General features: G+C 36.7%; 3 protein-coding genes across 3 annotated transcripts; all 3 read right to left on the bottom strand.

The window, feature by feature from the left end:
- Positions 1–2,606: 2,606 nt before the first annotated feature.
- LOC127536275 (echinoidin-like) lies at positions 2,607–3,218 on the bottom strand. The gene has a single exon (XM_051956151.1). It carries the CDS (start codon positions 3,127–3,129, stop codon positions 2,632–2,634), a length of 498 nt encoding a protein of 165 aa, XP_051812111.1. The 5' UTR covers positions 3,130–3,218; the 3' UTR covers positions 2,607–2,631.
- Positions 3,219–6,622: 3,404 nt separating this feature from the next.
- Positions 6,623–7,463, bottom strand: LOC127536276 (echinoidin-like). Its single transcript, XM_051956152.1, has one exon. It carries the CDS (start codon positions 7,372–7,374, stop codon positions 6,877–6,879), a length of 498 nt encoding a protein of 165 aa, XP_051812112.1. The 5' UTR covers positions 7,375–7,463; the 3' UTR covers positions 6,623–6,876.
- A 7,839-nt stretch (positions 7,464–15,302) lies between these two features.
- On the bottom strand, positions 15,303–15,788 carry LOC110969253 (galactose-specific lectin nattectin-like). Its single transcript, XM_022219304.2, has one exon. It carries the CDS (start codon positions 15,786–15,788, stop codon positions 15,303–15,305), a length of 486 nt encoding a protein of 161 aa, XP_022074996.1.
- Positions 15,789–18,466: the final 2,678 nt, after the last annotated feature.

The following is an 18,466-nucleotide window of genomic DNA, read 5'->3' on the forward strand; positions in this document are numbered from 1 at the left end:
AGAATGAGCAATGAAACAGAGTAAACTAAAGACTAAATTAACAGAAATTGAACTCTGAAAACCAAGAACACGAAACTTAAAAGGAGACAAGGGACACACACTAAATACATGGAGCAAACATATGGGGTTAAGAATCTAAAGTGAAGACATAAATAAGTGGAGAAGCCAAGAGGAAGGGCAGAAAATACAATTAAATACATGGAGTTACACATGGAGCACAGAATATACTGGAGAGTCACAAGACGGCCAAAGCTGAACACAACGAAATACACCAAGACTACGGAGAACACAATAAACAAAAATACAAGAACAAACTAAATTAGCATAACTAAATAACTGGGAGGTCAGGGCTGGACAGGGGGCATGCAGGAGTACATGAGGTGGAGAGTGGGATGAGAGAATTGCAGGGTGGTGGTGGAAACAGGTATCAGTGTACAATATATTTTCCATTTGGAAAACTGATGCCAATGCAGAGAAGAGGTCAAGAGGTGAAAATAAAGTTAGCTTTGGATTCAGCAGTTAAGAGAAATATTTAGGAAAACATAATTTGCAGCAGTTTTTGCCCCACATTTGAATGATGTTAAACCATTTTTGACACCTTGAGAAACCTTTAATGTTCTCTGAAGAGCACTTTCAAATTTATGATACATTTATATTATTTGTGAAAATGCAAATGAAAGGGGCAGTCTTTTGAGCATTTTTCACCTCTGGACCACATTAGACTAGGTATAGATCTAAAACAGGGAAAATCTGGTCTACACTGTTAAAAAAAATTGGATGGATGGTCCAACAAAAGCAACTTCTTCAAAATGTAGTACAATAAAGGTTTCACACATTTCAATAATGGGTTTTGGAAGGGTTGTCCTTAAATGTCTAACTTATCTTTGTGTCATAAAAATGGGATAAAAACAACAATTTAAGCTAAGTTTCCCTTAATGTTTCCCTCAGAAACACAAAAAATTGGAGTCAGTGGAAATGTTTCAGTGCACGCTGTCATGATTTACGATGTTGATTCAGAAAATGAAATGGTTGAAAAGCTCAAATAGTGTCAGGTTAGGTTCTGTGTTTGCTTAAGGAGCAGCTGTGGTCAGTGATGTGGTTTCTCCTTCACCTCAGTATTCTGTGGATTGAAATCTAAAGGCAACACTTGGTGTCCACTTGTTTTCTTTCCCATGCTTCAGACAGACCATCTGCACAGTCGGCACATTATGATTGATCAGATGTATTTGGCAAAAACTTTCATTTGCACACGGCTACACAGAAGGTCAAAAAAGCCACCAAATGCCACCACATCATTATTTATTTTTGGAAACAGTAACATGCAACAACACTTTACATGCGTTGAGCTCTATATATAAGGGAGTGTACTTTATATATATATATATATATATATATATATATATATATATATATATATATATATATGTATATATATATATATACATATATATATGTATATATATATATATATGTATGTATATATATATATATATATATATATATACATCACGTACACTCCCTTGAAAGCACCATAGAATCAGAATTATATTAGCACGGTTGCTAAGAAAAGCAAAATGTTTTCCATTTCTTTAGATCTGATTTAACTTTCTGCAGCAGAGGCAGAAGGTTTTCTTGTTATAGTTTTTGCATATCTCATGTAATATGAACACATCATTTTAACTAGCCATTTTGTATTATTGTTTAGAATAAAACATACAAATGCCCACTGGGAGAGTTTGGTTGAAAAAACTATCATTCAAAGAGCAACAAAAACAACGGGTTAGAGTTAGTCCCTTTGTATTAACAGTCGTTGAACTTTGGTACGTTGTTCAAGAAAGCCCTAGTGTTTGTTAGAATAATAATAATATAATATTTTTTGCACCATGTTAATGCTCAACAAGATAATCACACTATCAGACCCAAAGTAGACCAGAGAGAGGACAGAAAAAATGAAAACAGTGAATATCATTGATTTGTTTACTAAATAAATGAGTTTGTCTTGCTGCAGCTTCGATTTCTGTTCAGTCCAAGGTACCTTCTTCAGATAGCATTCCTAATTAAAGCTTCTCTGTTTCTTAATAAGTTTCTGTTTTAAAATGATCATGTCAACACACAGAGCAGAACAGAGAATGTTTGCTCTGTGCTGCCTGTACAATATTTTTCACTGTGTCTCTAATGCATTCTCCTCAAATCTCTTCATCATAAAGGTCCTCCTTGCATTGCTCCACAAATCATTCAGTATTAGTTTAATTGATGCTTTGTAAGCTGTTCTAAAGACAATAAATAAAACTGTTTAATGTGATGGTGTTATAAATATTTCAGTTGATTCAATTAATGTCATATCTGATATGAATTCAAGTTCACGACAGAAAACGTTCATTGTTTTTCATCTGCTGATCACATTTATTATCACAGAATAACTCATTTTGTAGCTTTGCAAAGTAAAACATGAAAAACACAAGTTGTTTGAACATTGTTGTTTCTTCTACATCTATGCAAATCTATATAGCTCAATGAAGAAAAACTTGATTTTCAGACAACTCAGATGCTATTTCCTTCAACACAGCATGAAAATTCTTTGTATTAGTGTCCAATTATGATGAAAATTAATGTTCATGAAATGACTTTTCTTCATCTTGCAGTTTTCTCAGGTGTCAAGGAGAATGCACAAACAGCAGGGCATGAAGATGTACATGAATAGTCATTCCATTTGAAAGACGGGCCGGAGCTCTGTCCACAGTTTTCCCTACTTCCATAATCGTCAGGTTCTCCTGTGTTCCAAAAGTCAAAGTTGACTTCAGATCCATCAGACCACGTGAATGTGCCTTCATGAAAGAGGTCATTCAATCCGATCCAGATGGGTTTTGCTGAATAATCAAAACTGCTGATCAGGGAATTGACAAAATTCTGTTCATCAGCACTGTGGATAGACACCAGGTGGGCTCCCTGTGACACACAGTAGAACTCTGCAATAGCCCAGGTCATAGTTGTAGCGATGTACTTGTAGCAGCGGCCATTGAAGCTGAACCAGAATTGGGGACAGTTGCCTCGCTGTAGCTTCACACTCTGGTCATCTGAAGGAATCACAGCACCCAGAGCCAGAGCGAACAAGAAGAGGAGCAAGATCATGATGAAGTTTATAGTGTCTTAATATGAGGAGACGTCAGTGTCTTGCTGCAGATTCTCAGCACAGTTAGATGTCTCTGAGAACGAGAGAGATAGGTGACAGCTGCTTTCTTTTATATCCTTCAGAGAGGGTGTTCACTGTTGACGTGATCTGATTGGCAGAAACTTTCAGTTGTGGACACCTGCACAGTATCTTAACATGAACCAAGAAAAACAGTATCAGTTCATCTGAAGATGCAACAAAAAACCCACAAGAATTTAATTTTCTGACACTGACAGTTTTGTGTAGTTTTTAAAACTATTTTTTTGCAAAAGATAACACCAAGTTCACAATGCAAGAGAGGACAAGTTGGCTTTGTACCGTTATAATGTTGCTGATTTTTAATTGCATGCCTCTGTTTGGTATGTTTTTTATCTATTGGTTGGAAATTTTAAAAAAAAACACATTGAACTAAAAATGCGAAAAATAGAAGCATTTGAAGAGTTTATTTTCAAAAACAGATAACTCCGTTTGAATAAATTTTCAGAAAACTTTTTTTATTGTTTACTTGAGATAATATCAATCAAACTGAAGTTGTGTGGATTTGACTCAGTAGAAAAATACATGACAAAATAGAGAAAAAAATATATTCTTGTTATTATTATTATGATCTCAAGTAAAGACTAAAAAAAGAGTTTTCTGAAAATGTATAAAATGGATTTACCCGTTTTTGAAAATGAACTCTTCATTTATAAGCTTTGTGGTGATGTTCAGGTGATCCAGACGTCTTGTTAGGCTTTATTTAGCCTTCTGTGTGGCTGGGAGTAAGTGAAACGTTTGCCAAATACATTTAACCAATCAGGTCATGCCAACAGTGCAGACGGTCTCTCTGAAGCACATCAAAGGATTTAATCTGTCACCGTTAGGATCCTGATCCTGATCCAGCAGTGCAGATCAACTCTGTTTCTGTGATCATAATAACACAAAGCCAGCTTATTCTCTCTTGCATTGTGAACTTTGTGTTGTTTTGTTATATCATGCAAATTAATTTTGAAAAACACTACTTTTATTTTAAAATGTAACATTCAATACTCATGACAGTGGTTGTTCAAAAGGACTGCATTCAGTCTTGTGATTACTGACAATGTGTCTTTGGGCAAAACATTGAAATAGAAGTTGGTCCTGAAGCAGGCCTGTGTCATCAGTGAGTTAAGCAACAACATGAAGCGCTTTGGAAGCGCTAAGGTGAAAGAAAAGGTATTATGAGTACAGTTGTCACGGCTGGTCCTGGTGAGGGAAAACTCAAGTGCAGACACTAGTGAGGACGAGGAAACCAGAGACTCAGTGATAAAGGTGTTTATTTAAAGAATGTGAAAATCACCAGGTGCACAATTTTATACAAGGATGGATAGCAGGTAAAATAAACAAGACAGGAGAGTGAACTGCGGAGAATGAGCAATAAAACAAAGCAAACTAAAGACTAAATTAACAGAAATTGAACTCTGAAAACCAAGAACACGAAACTTAAAAGGAGACAAGGGACACACACTAAATACATGGAGCAAACATATGGGGTTAAGAATCTAAAGCGAAGACATAAATAAGTGGAGAAGCCAAGAGGAAGGGCAGAAAATACAATTAAATACATGGAGTTACACATGGTTACAAACTCTCCCAATATATTTTCCATTTGGAAAACTGATGCCAATGCAGAGAAGAGGTTAAGAGGTGAAAATAAAGTTAGCTTTGGATTCAGCAGTTAAGAGAAATATTTAGGAATAAATTATTTGCAGCAGTTTTTGACCCACATTTGAATAATGTTAAACCGTTTTTGACACCTTGAGAAACCTTTAATGTTCTCTGAAGAGCACTTTCAAATTTATGATACATTTATATTATTTGTGAAAATGTAAATGAAAGGGGCAGTCTTTTGAGCATTTTTCACCTCTGGACCACATTAGACTAGGTATAGATCTAAAACAGGGAAAATCTGGTCTACACTGTTAAAAAAAATTGGATGGATGGTCCAACAAAAGCTACTTCTTCAAAATGTAATACAATAAAGGTTTCACACATTTCAATAATGGGTTTTGGAAGGGTTGTCCTTAAATGTCTAACTTATCTTTGTGTCATAAAAATGGGATAAAAACAACAATTTAAGCTAAGTTTCCCTTAATGTTTCCCTCAGAAACACAAAAAATTGGAGTCAGTGGAAATGTTTCAGTGCACGCTGTCATGATTTACGATGTTGATTCAGAAAATGAAATGGTTGAAAAGCTCAAATAGTGTCAGGTTAGGTTCTGTGTTTGCTTAAGGAGCAGCTGTGGTCAGTGATGTGGTTTCTCCTTCACCTCAGTATTCTGTGGATAGAAATCTAAAGGCAACACTTGGTGTCCACCTGTTTTCTTTCACATGCTTCAGACAGACCATCTGCACAGTCGGCACATTATGATTGATCAGATGTATTTGGCAAAAACTTTCATTTGCACACGGCTACACGGAAGGTCAAAAATGCCACCAAATGCCACCACATCATTATTTATTTTTGGAAACAGTAACATGCAACAACACTTTACATGCGTTGAGCTCTATATATAAGGGAGTGTACTTTATATATATATATGTATATATATATATATATATATCACATACACTCCCTTGAAAGCACCATAGAATCAGAATTATATTAGCACTGTTGCTAAGAAAAGCAAAATGTTTTCCATTTCTTTAGATCTGATTTAACTTTCTGCAGCAGAGGCAGAAGGTTTTCTTGTTATAGTTTTTGCATATCTCATGTAATATGAACACATCATTTTAACTAGCCATTTTGTATTATTGTTTAGAATAAAACATACAAATGTCCACTGGGAGAGTTTGGTTGAAAAAACTATCATTCAAAGAGCAACAAAAACAATGGGTTAGAGTTAGTCCCTTTTATTAACAGTCGTTGAACTTTGGTATGTTGTTCAAGAAAGCCTTAGTGTTTGTTAGAATAATAATAATATAATATTTTTTGCACCATATTAATGCTCAACAAGATAATCACACTATCAGACCCAAAGTAGACCAGAGAGAGGACAGAAAAAATGAAAACAGTGAATATCATTGCTTTGTTTACTAAATAAATGAGTTTGTCTTGCATCAGCTTCGATTTCTGTTCAGTCCAAGGTACCTTCTTCAGATAGCATTCCTAATTAAAGCTTCTCTGTTTCTTAATAAGTTTCTGTTTTAAAATGATCATGTCAACACACAGAGCAGAACAGAGAATGTTTGCTCTGTGCTGCCTGTACAATATTTTTCACTGTATCTCTAATGCATTCTCCTCAAATATCTTCATCATAAAGGCCCTCCTTGCATTGCTCCACAAATCATTCAGTATTAGTTTAATTGATGCTTTGTAAGCTGTTCTGAAGACAATAAATAAAACTGTTCAATGTGATGGTGTTATAAATATTTCAGTTGATTCAATTAATGTCATATCTGATATGAATTCAAGTTCACGACAGAAAACGTTCATGGTTTTTCATCTGCTGATCACATTTATTATCACAGAATAACTCATTTTGTAGCTTTGCAAAGTAAAACATGAAAAAACACAAGTTGTTTGAACATTGTTGTTTCTTCTACATCTATGCAAATCTATATGGCTCAGTGAAGAAAACACTTGATTTTCAGATAACTCAGATGCTATTTCCTTCAACACAGCATGAAAATTCTTTGTATTAGTGTCCAATTATGATGAAAATTAATGTTCATGAAATGACTTTTCTTCATCTTGCAGTTTTCTCAGGTGTCAAGGAGAATGCACAAACAGCAGGGCATGAAGATGTACATGAATAGTCATTCCATTTGAAAGATGGGCCGGAGCTCTGTCCACAGTTTTCCCTACTTCCATAATCGTCAGGTTCTCCTGTGTTCCAAAAGTCAAAGTTGACTTCAGATCCATCAGACCACGTGAATGTGCCTTCATGAAAGAGGTCATTCAATCCGATCCAGATGGGTTTTGCTGAATAATCAAAACTGCTGATCAGGGAATTGACAAAATTCTGTTCATCAGCACTGTGGATAGACACCAGGTGGGCTCCCTGTGACACACAGTAGAACTCTGCAATAGCCCAGGTCATAGTTGTAGCGATGTACTTGTAGCAGCGGCCATTGAAGCTGAACCAGAATTGGGGACAGTTGCCTCGCTGTAGCTTCACACTCTGGTCATCTGAAGGAATCACAGCACCCAGAGCCAGAGCGAACAAGAAGAGGAGCAAGATCATGATGAAGTTTATAGTGTCTTAATATGAGGAGACGTCAGTGTCTTGCTGCAGATTCTCAGCACAGTTAGATGTCTCTGAGAACGAGAGAGATAGGTGACAGCTGCTTTCTTTTATATCCTTCAGAGAGGGTGTTCACTGTTGACGTGATCTGATTGGCAGAAACTTTCAGTTGTGGACACCTGCACAGTATCTTAACATGAACCAAGAAAAACAGTATCAGTTCATCTGAAGATGCAACAAAAAACCCACAAGAATTCAATTTTCTGACACTGACAGTTTTGTGTAGTTTTTAAAACTATTTTTTTGCAAAAGATAACACCAAGTTCACAATGCAAGAGAGGACAAGTTGGCTTTGTACCGTTATAATGTTGCTGATTTTTAATTGCATGCCTCTGTTTGGTATGTTTTTTATCTATTGGTTGGAAATTTTTTAAAAAAACACATTGAACTAAAAATGCGAAAAATAGAAGCATTTGAAGAGTTTATTTTCAAAAACAGATAACTCCGTTTGAATAAATTTTCAGAAAACTTTTTTTATTGTTTGCTTGAGATAATATCAATCAAACTGAAGTTGTGTGGATTTGACTCAGTAGAAAAATACATGACAAAATAGAGAAAAAAATATATTCTTGTTATTATTATTATGATCTCAAGTAAAGACTAAAAAAAGAGTTTTCTGAAAATGTATAAAATGGATTTACCTGTTTTTGAAAATGAACTCTTCATTTATAAGCTTTGTGGTGATGTTCAGGTGATCCAGACGTCTTGTTAGGCTTTATTTAGCCTTCTGTGTGGCTGGGAGTAAGTGAAACGTTTGCCAAATACATTTAACCAATCAGGTCATGCCAACAGTGCAGACAGTCTCTCTGAAGCACATCAAAGGATTTAATCTGTCACCGTTAGGATCCTGATCCTGATCCAGCAGTGCAGATCAACTCTGTTTCTGTGATCATAATAACACAAAGCCAGCTTATTCTCTCTTGCATTGTGAACTTTGTGTTGTTTTGTTATATCATGCAAATTCATTTAGAAAAACACTGCTTTTATTTAAAAATGTAACATTCAATACTCATGACAGTGGTTGTTCAAAAGGACTGGATACAGCTTTGTGACTACTGACAATATGTCTTTGGGAAAAACACTGAAATACAAGTTGGTCCTGAAGCAGGCCAGTGTCATCAGTGAGTTAAGCAACAACATGAAGCGCTTTGGAAGCGCTAAGGTGAAAGAAAAGGTATTATGAGTACAGTTGTCACGGCTGGTCCTGGTGAGGGAAAACCAAGTGCAGACACTAGTGAGGACGAGGAAACCAGAGACTCAGTGATAAAGGTGTTTATTTAAAGAATGTGAAAATCACCAGGTGCACAGTTTTATACAAGGATGGATAGCAGGTAAAATAAACAAGACAGGAGAGTGAACTGCGGAGAATGAGCAATGAAACAGAGTAAACTAAAGACTAAATTAACAGAAATTGAACTCTGAAAACCAAGAACATGAAACTAAAAAGGAGACAAAGGACACACACTAAATACATGGAGCAAACATATGGGGTTAAGAATCTAAAGTGAAGACATAAATAAGTGGAGAAGCCAAGAGGAAGGGCAGAAAATACAATTAAATACATGGAGTTACACATGGTTACAAACTCTCCCAATATATTTTCCATTTGGAAAACTGATGCCAATGCAGAGAAGAGGTTAAGAGGTGAAAATAAAGTTAGCTTTGGATTCAGCAGTTAAGAGAAATATTTAGGAATAAATTATTTGCAGCAGTTTTTGACCCACATTTGAATAATGTTAAACCGTTTTTGACACCTTGAGAAACCTTTAATGTTCTCTGAAGAGCACTTTCAAATTTATGATACATTTATATTATTTGTGAAAATGCAAATGAAAGGGGCAGTCTTTTGAGCATTTTTCACCTCTGGACCACATTAGACTAGGTATAGATCTAAAACAGGGAAAATCTGGTCTACACTGTTAAAAAATTGGATGGATGGTCCAACAAAAGCTACTTCTTCAAAATGTAGTACAATAAAGGTTTCACACATTTCAATAATGGGTTTTGGAAGGGTTGTCCTTAAATGTCTAACTTATCTTTGTGTCTTAAAAATGGGATAAAAACAACAATTTAAGCTAAGTTTCCCTTAATGTTTCCCTCAGAAACACAAAAAATTGGAGTCAGTGGAAATGTTTCAGTGCACGCTGTCATGATTTACGATGTTGATTCAGAAAATGAAATGGTTGAAAAGCTCAAATAGTGTCAGGTTAGGTTCTGTGTTTGCTTAAGGAGCAGCTGTGGTCAGTGATGTGGTTTCTCCTTCACCTCAGTATTCTGTGGATAGAAATCTAAAGGCAACACTTGGTGTCCACCTGTTTTCTTTCACATGCTTCAGACAGACCATCTGCACAGTCGGCACTTTATGATTGATCAGATGTATTTGGCAAAAACTTTCATTTGCACACGGCTACACAGAAGGTCAAAAATGCCACCAAATGCCACCACATCATTATTTCTCTTTTGGAAACAGTAACATGCAACAACACTTTACATGCATTGAGCTCTATATATAAGGGAGTGTACTTTATATATATATATATATGTATATATATATATCACATACACTCCCTTGAAAGCACAATAGAATCAGAATTATATTAGCACTGTTGCTAAGAAAAAAAGTAGACAAGCTAAGTGGATATAAAAAGACATATTTAGGCATGGAAAGGTTACACTATAGACACTCACAAAGGAAAGGTTATGAAATAAATGAAGGAAAAAGAAGATATGAAGTAAGCATAAAAAAAACTTGGAATAAGTGGAAATTTTGGATGCACGCAGTCATGATTCACGAGAGTAAATGAAATGGTTGAAAAGGTCAAATTGTGTCAGGTAAGGTTCTGTGTTTGCTGTAATATGATCAGATCCCAGATAAAATAAAAATTTTTTGGACCGTCTAAGTGACTATTTAATCGTTTATAACTTTATGAAATGCATCAAGTCACTCAACCACAGAAATACTTTAGGTGGTCTTGTTGATGTCCAATGAAATAAAATAATAGCATCTGAGTTAGGGTATATTTGAGCAAGTTTTGCTTTAGATAAGTGCACCCAGTGCAAAATATTGAGGTGTATGATGCTAAGCTTTGCAGGACATACTGTTGTTCACTCTTTGTAGTGAACGTTGTCAGGCACCCTCTTCCATAAGCTCCCCAACTCATCCTCCCAGTCTGTCCTAATCTTCATTAAAGATGAACTCTTGAGGGAGGCTATGGAGTCATTTATTCTTGAGATGAGGCTTTTGGAATTAAAAGAGAGTTTTTACATATCAGTCAGTACTAACATATCACATATCAGTAATAAGAGCGAATTGTTGGAAGCGTTAAGCCACTCTGTCGTTGCCAAAGAGAAGCAAAGTGTTTTCCATTTCTTTAGATCTGATTTAACTTTCTCCAGCAGAGGGAGAAAGTTTTCTTGTTATAGTTTTTGCATATCTCATGTAATAACACATTGTGATCACTAATCATTCTGTATTATCAGTTGGAATGAAACATACAAATGCCCACTGGGAGAGTTTGGCTGCCAAAACAATAATTAAAACAGTAACAAAAACAAAAGGTTAGGGTTAGTCCCTTTGTATTAACAGTTGTTGAACTTTGGTATGTTGTTTAAAAAAGCCCTAGTGTTTGTGAGAATAATAATAATTTATTTTGCACCATATTAATGCTCATCAACACAACCACAGTATCAGACACAAACTTGACCAGAGAGAGGACAGAAAAAATGAAAACAGTCAATATCATAGATTTGTTTGCAAAATAAATGAATTTGTCTTGCAGCAGCTTCGATTTCTGTTCAGTCCAAGGTACCTTCTTTAGATGACATTCCTAATTAAAGCTGCTCTGAATCCTAATAAATTTCTGTTTTAAAATGATCATGTCAACACACAGAGCAGAACAGAGACGTTTTGCTCTGTGCTGCCTGTACAATATTTTTCACCGTATCTCTAATGCATTCTCCTCAAATCTCTTCACAAATCATTCAGTATTTATTTCAATTGATTCTTTGCAAGCTGTTCTTATGAGACCAAAAAAATGTTTGATGCAATGGTGTTACACATGTTTCAGTTGTTTCAATAAGTGTCATATCTGATATGAATTCAAGTTCACGACAGAAAACGTTCATGGTTTTTCATCTGCTGATCACATTTTTTTTTTAGAACTTTATTTGCTGATCACATTTATTTTCACAGAATAACTCATTTTGTAGCTTTGCAAAGTAAAACATGAAAACCACAAGTTGTTTGAACATTGTTGTCTCTTCTACATCTATGCAAATTTATATAGCTCAGTGAAGCAAAAAATAGATTTTCAGATAACTCCAATGCTATTTCCTTCAACACAGCATGAAAATTATTTGTATTCGTGTCCAAATATGATGACAATTAATGTTCATGAAATTACTTTTCTTTATCTTGCAGGTTTCTCAATTGCTAAGGAGAAACGTAGCCCAATGCACAAATAAAAGGGTATGAAGATGAACAGAAATAGCTATTCCATTTGAAAGTCGGGTCCGAGCTGGTGTGTGCACAGCTTCTTGAACTTCCACTACTTGGTTGTCCGGTGCTCCAAAAGAAAAAATTGACTCTAGATCCATCAGACCATGTCCATCTGCCTTCTTGAAAGAGGTCATTCAATCCGATCCAAGTGGATTTTACTGAATAATTAAAACTGCTGATCAGGGCATTGACAAAATTCTGTTCATCAGCACTGTGGATAGACACCAGGTGGGCTCCCTGTGATGCACAGTAGAACTCTGCAATAGCCCAGGTCATAGGTGTAGCGATGTAATTGTAGCAGCGGCCGTTGAAGCTGTACCAGGAAGTGGGACAGTTGCCTCGCTGGAAGTTCACACTCTGGTCATCTGAAGGAATCACAGCACCCAGAGCCAGACCGAACAAGAAGAGGAGCAAGATCATGTTGGACTGTTTCGTCTCTTAGTATCAGGAGACGTCAGTGTGTTGCTGCAGATTCTCAGCACAGTTGGATGTCTCTGAGAAAGAGAGAGATAGGTGACAGCTGCTTTCTTTTATATCCTTCAGAGAGGGTGTTCACTGTTGACGTGATCTGATTGGCAGAAACTTTCAGCTGTGGACACCTGCACAGTATCTCAACATGAACCAAGAAAAAGAGCATCAGTTCATCTGGAGATGCAACAAAAATCCCACAAGACTTTAATTTTCTTACACTGATTTTAAAACTTTTGGAAATTTTGAAAAAGCCACATTGAGCTGAAAATGCTAAAAATGGAGAATGAATGAAGAATTTGTTGTGATGTTCAGGTGATCCAGACGTCTCGTTAGACTTTTTTTAGCCTTCTGTGTGGCTGGGAGTAAGTGAAACTTTTGCCAAATTCATTTAACCAATCAGGTCATCCCAACAGTGCAGACAGTCTCTCTGAAGCACATCAAAGGATTTAATCTGTCACCGTTAGGATCCTGATCCTGATCCAGCAGTGCAGATCAACTCTGTTTCTGTGATCATAATAACACAAAGCCAGCTTATTCTCTCTTGCGCTATGAACTTTGTGTTGTTTTGTTATATCATGCAAATTAATTTTGAAAAACACTGCTTTTATTTAAAAATGTAACTTTAAATACTCATAACAACGGTTGTTAAAAAAGACTGGATTCAGTCTTGTGATTACTGACAATGTGTCTTTGGGCAAAACATTGAAATAGAAGTTGGTCCTGAAGCAGGCCTGTGTCATCAGTGAGTTAAGCAACAACATGAAGCGCTTTGGAAGTGCTAAGGTGAAAGAAAAGGTATTATGAGTACAGTTGTCAGAGCTTGTCCTGGTGAGGGAAAACCAAGTGCAGACACTAGTGAGGACGAGCAAACCAGAGACTCAGTGATGTGATGACAGTGAAAATGAAGTTTGTTTTGGATTCAGCCGTTAAGAGAAACGGTAAGGGAACTACAACTTGCAGCAATTTTTGCCCTACATTTTAGTGATTTGAAACCATTTTTGACACCTTGAGAAACTTTTAATGTTGTCTGAAGCCCACTTTCAGATTTGTGATACGTTTATATTATTTGTGAAAATACAAATGAAAGAGGCAGTCTTGTGAGCCTTTTTCACATCTGGACCACATTAGACTAGGTATAAATCTAAAACTGGACAAATTTGGTCTACACTGTAAAACAAAATGCATAGATGGATGGATGGATGGATGGATGGATGGATGGATGGATGGATGGATGGATGGATGGATGGATGGATGGATGGATGGATTGTCCAACAAAAGCTACTTCTTCAAAATACAGTACAATAAAGGTTTTACATATTTCAAAAATGGGTTTTGGAAGGGTTGTCCTGAAATCTCTAACTTATCTTTATGTCACTAAAATGGGATGAAAACAATGTTTTAAGTTAAGTTTCCCTCAATACTTCTCTCAGCTGCTATGGCTGTTGAAACACTGATTGCAGCCTCCTCTTGGTGTTCTCTCCTTCACAGCTCAAGTAAAATCATCATCACACTGAACCACTCCTCTGCTGCCCTCAAGTGACCCAAAAAACACAACAAGTGCTTTCACATTGTTAAACCTCTGAACATGGCACAAAAACTGAGATATTTTTCACTTATAAAACATAGAAATATATGATAATTTACAATAAGTATCAAATAAAGGAATTGTTCTGCTCTTTTATTGCAATAAGCAGAGATGTGAGCATAATGTACACGTTACATCACTGCTACATCAGCTCCCCTGGAAATGTCAAATGAAATTTACAATTTATTAAATTACTGTACAATTTTTGACATACAAGAATAAGTTTTGGAAAAGATTTCAGCTGTCTGATGGCTGAGGGGACACATTTTGTTGTGACTGACTTTTTTCCCTTTCCATATACAGCAGATAAAAAACAGCATATAAAAAGCATATATTTACTCATCAGTCATATTACCTTTACTCTGTCCTCTTTTGTACTCGTGTTATCAGGCAAACGGGCCTTCAAGAATCAGTGCGCAGAATTTAGTGGCATCTAGTGGTGAGGTTACAGACTGCAAATTATTAATATCTCCTCATCTCTCCTTCTAAATGTGTATGAGAACCTTTGGTGGTCACTAAAATGCAAAAGGTAAATGCCAGAAAAGAGGCTGAACAGCTGGAACAGATATTTTAAAACACTTTAATAAAAGGACAACAGAAGAAAAAATCTAGACTAATGTCTAATTATTGTTAAGAGGAACATACTTTTTCTAAAATGTTATTTCAATCAACAGCACATTTTTTGAGAATCAAATGAAGTCAAAATAATACATTTATTATATAGAAAGCTTATAAAAACATTCTCCTTGATCAGCCACTGCAATTATATTACACATTAAATATTTATTTCAACATTTCCTGATCAGTTCAATTCAATTCAATTCAATTCAAAATCGTGTATTTTAGAAGTCTCATGCATGTCAGCATTCACCAGGTTGTTGTTTTTTTCCAGCAGCTCCTGATGTTTCTGTTCAGTCCAAGGTGCCTTCTTCAGCTGGAAGTTTCAATGAAAGCTGCTCTGGATCTTTACAAATATTGGCAATACATTGAGCAGAACTCCTAAAACAATGCAAGCATAACATCTGTTACTGCTTTGTATGCTGTTCTTCAAAGATCAGATATTGTTTCATATGAAATGTATTACAAATATTCAATAAGGGTGCAATGAAAACTCTTATTGATCAGTTATATGTGAGAAAATTCCACTTTGAAAATATTTCCTTCAGAGCAGCATTGAAATGATTTTAGTGTCCAACAACCATAAAAATGAACATTTATAAAACAATTTGCACTTTTTCTTGCAGGTTTCATTCTTTAGCACAGACAAACACACGAGAGGTCACTGAGCTGAAACAAGAAGAACATTGGCGGTTGTTAAGGACAATGTGTGCGCAATGCACAAACAAAAGGTAGTAAATTTGAACATCGATAGTCATTCCATCTCCTTGACGACTCCCAGTTGGTCTGTCCACAGTTTTCGTTACCAGAACCATTCGGCTCTCCTCTGTTCCAAAAGAAAAAGTCGACTCTAGATCCATCAGACCAGATCCATCTGCCTTCTTTGTAGATGTCAGTCAAGCCGATCCAGGTCGGTCTTTCTTTAGGATCGAAATTCCTGATCAGGGAATTGACAAAATTCTGTTCCTTCAGACTGTGGATCGACACCAGGTGGGCTCTCTGTGACACACAGTGGAACTCTGCATCAGCCCAGGTCATAGGTGAAGAGAAGTACTTGTAGCAGCGGCCGTTGAAGTTGTACCAGAACGGGGGACAGTTGCCTCGCTGTAGCTTCACTCTCTGGTCATCTGGAGGAATCACAGCACCCAGAGCCAGACCAAACAAGAAGAGGAGCAAGATCATGATGGACTTTTTAGTCTCTTAGTATGAAGAGATGTCAGTGTCTTGCTGGAGATGATCTGCACAGTTGGATGTTTACAAGAATCCTGCAGAGATACGTGACAGCTGTTTTCTTTTATATCCTTCAGAGAGGGTGTTCATCCTCCTGTTCCACGTGCGATGGTAAAAAATCAACCAGTACTCTGGAAGAAAAACAAGGACATTTCAGACAAGTAATAAATCTTAAATATTCATTAACAGTTGTTAACCTCTGGCATGTTTAACTGGAGCTTCATTGATTGTTTTCAGTGGAATTACATTTTTATTGTACCATAAAAGCTTATCTGCAGAACTGATGCTTCAGAAGAGAAAGGTCTGCAGAGAGGAGACAATTAGGAAGAAAGAAAAGAAAGAATCTAAAAGTAATACATGCATTGCCCATGTGTCATACTGTCACTTAAATAGCAAAAGGACACCATTGGGAAACACTTGGTTGCGTGTTGTCAAATGTATATTATAATGTATCACTTTGAATGTATTAAAAATAAGAGCAGAGGGCAGCTTCAATATTTACATTGATCCTTTGGCATCTTATTCACCTTCTGAATATCATCACATTGAACGAGCTGTTAAAAATGGAACGTTACATTAATGAAATCACAAGAGAAAAAACACAGAATGAAATGTCTTATTGTTGAAAACATAAAAGTATTTTCATTTTCATGAAGTAGCAGATCATGTTTTGAGAATCAAATGAGGATAAAATAATATTATAATTCATTTATAATTTCATTTTCTCAGAAGTTGAGAAAATCTGCTCTTTAGTCAAACACTGCTATTACATCACCTGTTGGATGTTTATTTCAACACTTCCTGACCTAATACTTTAATTGTGAAAATACTTTTTCTTATTTCAAAAGATCCAACAAGGGCTCTGGGAAATTCTTTGTGTCTATGACGCTTTTTAATGAGTTAAATATAAGGAAGTGCTCTTTCTATGCATATTATTAGGACCAGTCACATTCCATTTCCTTTAACTCCAAACACTTTTGTTACCTCAGGGTGGAAAAACAACTATATTAATCAAAAGTTATATTTACAAGGAAATTTAGGAGAAGTAACACAGCTTTACTGTTTGTTAACAGTTCCTGAACTCTAGCACATTTAATTGGAGCTTTATTGTTTGTTTTTCTTTGGAATTTCACTTTTATTCTATGAAATATGAGCTTTTCTGCAGAACTGAAGTGTCAAACTCAATATACAGTGGGTACGGAAAGTATTCAGACCCCCTGAAATTTTTCACTCTGTGTCATTGCAGCCATTTGCCAAAATCAAAAAAGTTCATTTTATTTCTCATTAATGTACACTCAGCACCCCATCTTGACAGAAAAAAACAGAAATGTAGAAATTTTTGCAAATTTATTAAAAAAGAAAAACTGAAATATCACATGGTCATATGTATTCAGACCCTTTGCAGCGACATTCATATTTAACTCACATGCTGTCCATTTCTTCTGATCCTCCTCGAGATGGTTCTGCTTCTTTATTGGAGTCCAGCTGTGTTTAATTAAACTGATTGGACTTGATTAGGAAAGGCACACACCTGTCTATATAAGACCTTACTGCTCACAGTGCATGTCAGAGCAAATGAGAATCATGAGGTGGAAGGAACTGCCCAAGGAGCTCAGAGACAGAATTGTGGCAATACACAGATCTGGCCAAGGTTACAAAAGAATTTCTGCAGCACTCAAGGTTGCTAAGAGCACAGTGGCCTCCATAATCCTCAAATGGAAGAAGTTTGGGACGACCACAACTCTTCCTAGACCTGGCCGTCCAGCCAAACTGAGCAATGGTGGGAGAAGAGCCTTGGTGAGAGAGGTAAAGAAGAACCCAAAGATCACTGTGGCTGAGCTCCAGAGATGCAGTCGGGAGATAGGAGAAAGTTCCACAAAGTCAACTATCACTGCAGCCCTCCACCAGTCGGGGCTTTATGGCAGAGTGGCCCGACGGAAGCCTCTCCTCAGTGCAAGACACATGAAAGCCCGCATAGAGTTTGCCAAAAAACAAACGAAGGACTCCCAGACTATGAGAAATAAGATTCTCTGGTCTGATGAGACCAAGATTGAACTTTTTGTTGTTAATTCTTAGCGGTATGTGTGGAGAAAACCAGGCACTGCTCATCACCTGCCCAATACAATCCCTACAGTGAAACATGGTGGTGGGAGCATCATGTTGTGGGGGTGTTTTTCAGCTGCAGGGACAGGATGACTGGTTGCAATTGAAGGAAGGATGAATGCGGCCAAGTACAGAGATATCCTGGAGGAAAACCTCTTCCAGAGTGCTCAGGACCTCAGACTGGGCCCAAGGTTCACCTTTCAACAGGACAATGACCCTAAGCACACATGCTAAAATAACAAAGGAGTGGCTTCAGAACAACTCTGTGACCGTTCTTGACTGACCCAGCCAGAGCCCTGACCTAAACCCAATTGAGCATCTCTGGAGAGACCTCAAAATGTCTGTCCACCAACATTCACCATCCAACCTGACAGAACTGGAGAGGATCTGCAAGGAAGAATGACAGAGGATCCCCAAATCCAAGTGTGGAAAAACTTGTTGCGTCATTCCCAAGAAGACTCATGGCTGTACTAGCTGAAAAGGGTGCTTCTACTCAATACTGAGCACAGGGTCTGAATACTTATGAC

This window comes from Acanthochromis polyacanthus, chromosome 11 (assembly GCF_021347895.1).
Source record: "Acanthochromis polyacanthus isolate Apoly-LR-REF ecotype Palm Island chromosome 11, KAUST_Apoly_ChrSc, whole genome shotgun sequence".
Classification (NCBI taxonomy): Eukaryota; Metazoa; Chordata; class Actinopteri; family Pomacentridae; genus Acanthochromis; species Acanthochromis polyacanthus.

Coding starts and splice junctions, on each gene's coding strand:
- LOC127536275 (XM_051956151.1), bottom strand. CDS start 3,129: ATGATCTTGCTCCTCTTCTTGTTCGCTCTGGCTCTGGGTGCTGTGATT.
- LOC110969253 (XM_022219304.2), bottom strand. CDS start 15,788: ATGATCTTGCTCCTCTTCTTGTTTGGTCTGGCTCTGGGTGCTGTGATT.
- LOC127536276 (XM_051956152.1), bottom strand. CDS start 7,374: ATGATCTTGCTCCTCTTCTTGTTCGCTCTGGCTCTGGGTGCTGTGATT.